At 42.7% G+C, this 8,554-nt stretch overlaps 1 protein-coding gene across 1 annotated transcript; it reads right to left on the reverse strand.

Moving 5' to 3' along the window:
- Positions 1–3,484: 3,484 nt before the first annotated feature.
- pdyn (prodynorphin) lies at positions 3,485–5,495 on the reverse strand. The gene is made up of 3 exons (XM_061734781.1): positions 5,356–5,495; positions 4,906–5,042; positions 3,485–4,392 (listed from the first exon to the last, which is right to left on the reverse strand). Exons 2-3 carry the CDS (start codon positions 5,026–5,028, stop codon positions 3,817–3,819), a joined length of 699 nt encoding a protein of 232 aa, XP_061590765.1. The 5' UTR covers positions 5,029–5,042; positions 5,356–5,495; the 3' UTR covers positions 3,485–3,816.
- Between the last annotated feature and the right edge of the window lie 3,059 nt (positions 5,496–8,554).

Consider the following 8,554-nt stretch of genomic DNA (forward strand, 5'->3'; position numbering starts at 1 on the left):
TAAGCCTTTTATTATTTTAATATTGCAGATTATGGCTTACAGTTTAAGATTAAGATTCCCAGAATATTCTAATTTTTTGAGATAGGATATTTCAATTTTATTAAACTGTAAGCCATGATCGGCAATATTAAAATAATAAAAGGCTTGCGATATTTCAGTTGATTTGTAATGAATCCAGAATGTATGACATTTTTGTTTTTGTAATTGCATTACAGAAAATCACAATATTCTAATTTTCTGAGACAGTCCTGTATGTTAAAGGCTTCTTGTAGTTTTAAGGTTGTTGATTTGACTGAACGATCAAGGTAAGTGGTCTCTCTAGGTCCATCCGTTCAGTTTGAAGCAGGTGTGTTAATAACTGACTTCAGATCATAAAGGGAGACGCGGGCCCTTCTTCCACATGCGGGCGGGAGGGAACGCTTCAGTCAGGGAGGCTGTTCACCTACAGTCTAACCCTGGCCTGGGTGAGGGACGGACGACGGGAGAGACGGGGGACGTGCAGCAAACTCTGGTCCAGGTCCGACACGTGCAGCTCGGGGACCAGGGGCCACGGAGACCTGCAGAACCTGATTCATTCTGACGTGTTCAGACAGCTCTCACATTATAACCAGTACTCGAGTTGTAAAAAAAAATCAGGGGGGATGGTGGATTTTATCATATGGGGACAGATAATTTGTGCTGATTACAAATAATATAATATATTACAAATAATAGCACTGACCAAAACACCTGCAGAAATACTGCAGGAATGACATAGCAGCAGTTAAATGCAGCCTCCTGTAAGCTTTAAATATCCACTGGGCTTACATCAAGTACATCAAAACACAAAAATAAAAAACAGTTTTCTGAACTTATCAATATGACTCTGTCCTTCACAGGATAAGTAAAATGGATCACTGCAAAAACTCAAAATCTTAACAAGAATATTTGTCTTATTTCTAGTTAAAATGTCTCATTTTAGTAAAAACATCTCATTACACTTAAAGCAAGACTCATCACTGGAAAAAACAACAATTTTCACCTTTTTCAAGTAGATTTTCACTTGAAATAAGTAAAAAAATCTGCCAGTGGAACAAGATTTTTTTGCTTGTAATAAGATAAGAGAAATATTGTCCCACTGGCAGATTTTCCTACTTATTTCAAGAGAAAATTTACTTGAAACAGGTGAAAATTGTCAAATAAGTTATTTTTCTGATGTTATTTTTCTGGTGATGACTCTAAATGTTGAAATAGCAGTAAAACCACATTCATTGATGAAATTACATAAGGGATGGAAAGGGGGATGGCAGTTTTACAGGGAGGATGATTTTGACCGTTTTTATTTCAGGGGGGATGCCATCTCCCCTCATCCCCCCTCAACTCCAGTACTGATTATAACGTTCATGAGTCATTTATAGGCTTTAAAGCAGCTGATGAAAAGATTCCAGCTGGATCGTGAACGTCAGTTTTCAGCTTTTCTCTTAAGTTATTTTTCTCCAGCTTCCTTTAATCAGTTTGTTTACCGTACTTCCTCTTTATGCATCTAAACCAACTCTATCCAGCCTCTCTTACTTCTCCAAGACGTCTGTCCCCGCCTGTCGTTATTCTGATGTTCTGGTTTTTCTATCCATCCTTGTCCGTCCCGAAGACAGTCTTAACATCTTCATCTCACTGCCCGTGTCTTCTTCACCTCTTTCCCAGAGTCCCCAGTGCTCTCAACAGCTGAGAAGATCCTCAGTGAACTCTTATTTATTTTCCTACATAAAGAGAATGGTGTTTTAATATTGTTTCCCCAAGAAACATGTTGTATAAAGCATTTTGAGTACAGGAACAGGAGCAAACGTCACTAAAAGAAGATTCAGGTTCAGCCGAGCGAGATCTTTACCTAAAAGGAAAGTTAAGTTTAATCCCGCAGCTAGGTGGTGTCTTCCTGCCCTCCCAAACCCAAACTAGGAGCTGGTTCCACAAGAGAGGAGCCTGAAACTTGGGTTTATTCTGGTTTATTCTGGTTTACGAGGCGTTCAGGTTGGCAGCAGAAAATCAATCCACCATCCACCATATTCCTGGAAACATATAATAAATTTAGATTCAAAGCTGGCTGCAAACATCAGTTGCTGCTGCAGAAACATGATGGAAAGATATAAAAAAAATAAAATAAAATAATAATCTGACAGTGTTAATATGTAAATAAAAAATGGGCATGTCACCTTACTAAAAACGGATTACACTGTATTTGCAGATGTGTTTTATTCAGTTTTTTTTGTCTGTGTTTTAGTAATAAATACTTTTTAACCTCAGTTTTTCAGGTTCATCTCTACTTCCCCTCTACAAGCTCAACACGACGAAAACAAAACAGTTTTTAAATCCATCATCAAAGATATTTTGGCAACGCAATGCGACAATTGTCCAATTAAATGATGTCGAAGTCTTAGGGATTTAACTTACACCGACATATGTGACTGAAATGTGCCCTCAGACAGCCTGAAACTGTAGCAGCAGTCTGAGAAAACTGGAAGAGACGTTTTAAAGTCCCGTCATCTTCAGTGAAGGACATCGTGGACATGTTGCTGTCGGTGTCTCGACGCAGACGGTGGCTGAAGTTCTGCTTTTGGCCACAAGATGGCGCAAGAACGTTACTTGTTAATGTTTCATGAAGTTGATCTAAAATAAATGCTTGTGACAATATTCTTATTTATGTGATTGTTTTTTGAACAACTGAAATAAAACGATAAAAAAACCGCTAACATGGCTCGACAGAGACGGCACGAAAACAAAACTATTTGTTTTTTTTTTATTAAAAAAATGTCAGAAAACAGTTTTATTAATTGGTTGAATTATTCACAATGAAAACAAGTTTGTTTTCAAATTCAGGAAATTGGGTTTCATTCTAGTGAGTTAGTCCAGTGTTTCCCAACCCTGGTCCTCGTGGACCCTATCCTGCATGTTTTAGATGTTTCCCTGCACCAACACACCTGATTCTAATTAATGGTCCTCATTAGCTTGTCACCAAGGTCTGCACAACTCTGTTGATGACACACGTACTTTTATCACGGTGTGCTGAAGCAGGGAAACATCTGAAACATGCAGGATAGGGGTGCGAGGACCAGGGTTGGGAAACACTGAGTTAGTCAACACTGTTGTACGAATTTAGGGCACATTTTCTTTAAAATTGAAAGAGGCATTTCTATTTCTTTTTCGAGACTGATTTTTTCTTTCAATTTTACGTCAAATAAAATGTGTCCGTTATTGAAAATGTTATGTTAAAACCAATTCCGAACCGAACTAATTATCTTGGCATTTCTGCGCACAATAAAATAATAATTTCAATTGTACCGTACATTCCTGTCACACATTCAGGGTCTTGACAGTTTGAAGAGCTGCGTCTCCGCATGTGATGGCTCCACGTGAATCTTTCCGACTCATTTAAGAAACAATAAAAACACGAGTGTGAGCTGTGATTTTTGCTATTTTCTTTGGGTTTGTTCGACACACAGGAAGTTGGATTTATTACTGGTTTTATTAAACAAGCATTGTTTATTTAATGACAAACGTTGAGGCAAAAATGACACAGAGATGATAGTTTTACACAGAAAGGCAACCGAGTAAGCAGGAAAGGCAGGCATAAGATACTGTTTCGATAAACTTTTGAGATTTCTGGTGCGCCTGCACAAGTTCCTCTTAAGGCTGATTTACGGTTCTGCGTTACACCGACGCAGAGCCTACGGGGTAGGGTGCGCGATAACACGCACCCTTCGCCGTACCCTACGGCGAAGGCTCTGCGTGGATTTAACGCGGAACCATAAACCAGCCTTTAGTTTTCTGTGCTCAGCGGGGTTTTTACAGACTCGAGTCATCGTAGGAGTAGTAGGGCTCCTCCACCGACCGCACGGAGATCTTGAAGTGTCGGCGCAGAAAGCCTCCGTAGCGCTTGTCCCACTTGAGGTTGTTGAGCTTGGGCCGGACCCTCCGCATGAAGCCGCCGTAGCGCTTCTGCAGCTCCTCGGGCTCCTGGGGCCCCTGGGGCCCCTGACCCTCCTGGCTCTCCTGGCTCTCCTGCTCCGTGGAGCTACTTCTCCGTGATTTAGGGCCGAATTTTCGTAAAAATCCGCCGTACCGCTTGACGGTAGTGTGCAGGGTCTGGTCCTCCAGGTCCCTTGGCGCCTGCAGCCGCTTCAGCCAGTCCTCGTACCTGCGGGGCAGCAGCACGGCCTTCAGCACCGAGTTGTCGCGCCACGGGGACGACGTGAAGACTTTGTTCTTGCTCTTGTCGATCCTCTTGATGAAGCCGCCGTAGCGCTTGACCAGGTCGGTCTCCTGGCTCTCCTGCGCCTCCGCCGCCTCGTCCTGGCTGAAGTCCTGGCTGAAGTCCTGGCCGCAGCTCTGCAGCTCGTCCTCGCACTCCGCACTGCACGGCTGCAACACACAGACAGGAGCGTTGACAACCGATTTATGGTTCCGCGTTAAGGGTACGCAGCGACGCGCCCGTATTGTGGGCGTCGCCGCGTAACCTACGCCGTAGGCGCTACGTTGGTGTAACGCAGAACCATAAATCAGCCTTGAACCTACTGCGGCACGCCGAGGCGCACACGAGCTGTTCTTATAGTTTTGTGTGCTGTTTATGAGAGTGAAAAGTGATGCAGTCTATCCAAGTCTTTTTGTCTGGATGTTTAGTTTCATCCAGAAATATTCCAATGTCAATATTCAACATGTGGTGGGTTCAGTTTGGAGATACTGCCTGGAAAGTTTTTTTCCTTTTCTTTTTTTTTTAATGATTTTGGATGATTTTTATCTTCACTAAGTAGAATTTGGGTGTGATTCCAATTCCATTCCATTCCATTTTTTTTACATAAAAACACAAACGGTAAACAAATAGACTCCCAAAAGATTGGTGTTTTCGTCTGTCTTTGTGCGTAAAGTTGCTCCTACCAGGTTGCTGAAGGCGGCGTCGGGGCGAAGCATCTGCTGCACGCATTTCTGGCATTGTGACGAGCAGTCTGTGCGGATGGAGGGCGGCAGGCTCAACATCAGCACCAGGACATACCACTCCATACTTCACCTGATCCCTGCATGGCGCACGCAAACACGGACAAACAGAGCGCGCTCACAGTGTGGAGAAGATCGTTATAGGACTCACACTCAAACATTCACTACATGATTTCACCTGTACGGATAAAACACTTGAAAATTCAAAATTTGTTCTGTTCTAAATCAAATTAAATTGAAATATCCAGATGTGCTGCGTGTGCAGAGCTGAGCGCGCTGCGTCATGACGCGCCATCGCCAAGGCTGTCTTTCACCTCAGTTAATTACAGGAGGATCGTGAAATGTTATTAAAAAAAAGCTTCAGTGATGGTATTAAAATATAAAAGTTGGTACCTCAGGAGTTGGATAGATTCTTCCAGTCGTTTTAAGACTCGCAGAGGCGCATCCACGTTTTTTACCAAACCGCTGTCCTCCGTCCAATACTTATTTCTCTTGCGCTCCTTGTCGTTTCTCTCTTTTTATCAACAGACCTCGGCCGTGTCATCAGAAGAGCCTCTATTAACGGACCAATGGGAAGAAAACGAGAGCCTCTGCATAAATAACCCCACCGCCTCCCTGCTTCAGGAGTTTTTGACAACGCCTACACGAGAAGGTATGGAAGCAGCAGCGCGTTCACCCCATCAGCACCGTCACGATCACCAGCACCGCCATCATCACCATCACTCCATCCCATAGGTGTCTGAACCAAACCTCAGGCTGGAACTGACGCAGACATCAGCCTCCTGTCACAGAGGGAAAGTAAAGCCCAAAACAAGATGGAGTGAGAAGTCCCTCTGATCCAGGTGTGTCGGGGGAGAGCTGCTCATAGATGCTGGAGGTATGGCTCATCCTAAACCAGCTCCACACTGGAAAAACAAACATTTGCTTTGCTTATTCTTACTTGACTTGTAAAATGATTAAAACACTTAATTGTGATCAGTCACGTCAATCCCATGTCATTGTAAATGCACCTAACAATCCACTTATCTCTTGTAATTTTACCTAAATGATACATTTTGAAATACAGATATTATATGCAAATGGTCTTTTATGAGCGCAGTCGTTCTTTTTGTGTACAATTTGTGACCCAGTTATAGTAGGATGTGATTGGAGTGCATTGAATAAAAATGTCCCTAAAGGGGAAATTCACAACAGTCAATACAAACACACAATCACATAAAAACAAATGAGTAATTAATAGGCGTATAAAAGACACAGCATAATAACTGCATTTAATGTGAGTGTAAATAATTGCAGAAGAGTGCTGTCTGGCTACAGTTAAGAAATTCATGCTCACCGTATGATGGAATAATGATTCATATTGTGTGCCAGTGGATGAATCTGATTTATTGTGTAAATTAGAGACTGAAGACAAGACCAGAAGACTAGAAAAGTGCAGTCCATTTTAGAATTTACCATTTTAAGATGAAGTTGAATCTTTTCCTGAACCCTTTTCCTTGAGCTCCTTTAAACACGTCTGGAAACTGACTTGATATCAGTTGGGATTTTTCTGCAGCTGTAAAACGAAAGATATCCAACACAGAAGCTTTCTTACGCTTGTCTGGCCAGCAACATTTCTGGGGGACAAACCAGCCAATACACAAAATAAATTGTGCGTGGACACCACTGATGGGCGTAAACAACCAGCAGCCATCTTGGCAGTGTGGTATAGTGGTATGAGTGTTGGTATAAAGCCGCCCCTGCCCTGTTTGCAACCTTCTGCACTGGTGGAAATGGCTATAAGTGAAGTGTCACATAATTAATGAATCTCATCAACTGTATTAGATATAATAACCATAACTGCAGTCTTATTAATAATTGCTAATAACTAAATCCTTGTGGATTCCCAAGAGAGGAAATTAATAGAGCGAGAGAAGAACAACTTTTTTTGTAATATGGTGTAGCATTGATGCTGCAGGCCCTTTTTCCAGTTAAATATTTATTTGATGTTGGCGTAAATGGCCTTCCAGTGCCCTGGTCCCGCCTCTCTGGATGCAGGGCTTTTGTTGGCTTCAACCTTGGAGGAGGTATACGGTCTCACACTGCTCTCGTTTGTTTCCGAAAGGTACAAAATTGAGAAAGGGGTTTGCAAACACGCACTGACAAGCTCTTGAAATGAAGCGTCACCTTTTATCTCTGAACCGAAGACGTGGGTGACACCTCCCCCGCACTCGTTTTGGCCTCTGTTTTGTGCCTTTGACGTTTGCCATGAATCATCATTTTATTTTGTGCTTATAGTGATGATACAAACAGGGCCGTTGTATACAGATCTAAATGGACCAGCACCTCACACTCTGATGCGGGAGTCTGAATGGAACATGTGTTTTCTCAAAGTGAGCATAAAGATTTTCATCTGACATCAACAACCTACCAGACCGAGCCTCCGGCAGGAGGTCCACGCCTGCTCCACGTCACGGGCCACACGTGTGTTTTCAGTGTGTTTCGTGAGCCCAGCCAGGCTTGGAGGTGTGTTGTCTGAGGGAATAACTCAGATGTGACCCTTCACGTTGGAGCGTTTAACGGCTCGCGGACAGCGGCAGAGGTCACGGCCCTGAATGTTTCAGAGACGTCGCTGCTCCACGGCACCTTTTCAACAGCTTGTCGTTAAGATCTGGAAGCACAGTGCTCAGTACGGATCCGGTTGTCTGAATCCGACGGATCAAATAGTTTCTTTCAGCTCATGAAGGTTCCAGGCTTTCATGGGCAGCCTAGAAGAAGATTTGCAGCTGGGACACACAGGAGCATCTTTTACACACCTTTACTCCAGTGGGAGTACGATTTTTATCCCCAAAAATACCTTATAATTATAAAATATAAATATTATTCTTATGTTGTGCATGTAGGCCATTGTTGATGAAATAAGTTTTGCAATACATAGGTTTCACTTTACATATCTGACTTCCATTTCTGAAAAAGACTAAGATTGATATACATATTGAAGAAGTCAAGCACCTTTAAACATGCCAGTGTAGTAATGAGTCTGTCTAATACCCCCGGGGGGGAATTTGATTTATTAATACACCAAAAAAAAAAAAAAAACAACCTAAAAATGAGCTATTGTGAGGCTTTTCTTTTCAGTTTTATTACACATGTTCCAGGGACACTGTGCATTCTGATTATTGCTCCCAAGGACATCCATTCACGCTGTTGCGCCAGAGAAAGGTTGTTTTGGGCTCTCTGCAGGCTATGGTTGAACACTGTTTGATTAGCAGCCGTGCAGGAAAGCACGGACCCACCATCCTCTCAGATCCAGCAGCTTCCATGTGCGATGCCCCGGTCACTAAACTAAACTAAACGGGGATTTGTTGAATTTATTTTTCATATTTACTTTACTGTTGATGAGAGCTGGAGGCGATGAATTCTATTACTGCAGGAATAAAAGCTGATTTCATATTTTCTCACAGCAGCTGAAAGCCAGACACGAGAGCGTTACATTTGTCCTCTCTGATGGTCTAACACCACTCGGCCCCGCGCCGCCAGTTTAATGAGGCTCCGTGGGATATTCACACGGTTTATATTCAATTTGCCTTTTTTTCTTTCTGCTCTTGCTTCT

The sequence above is a fragment of the Cololabis saira genome, chromosome 12 (assembly GCF_033807715.1).
Source record: "Cololabis saira isolate AMF1-May2022 chromosome 12, fColSai1.1, whole genome shotgun sequence".
Taxonomy (NCBI): Eukaryota; Metazoa; Chordata; class Actinopteri; order Beloniformes; family Belonidae; genus Cololabis; species Cololabis saira.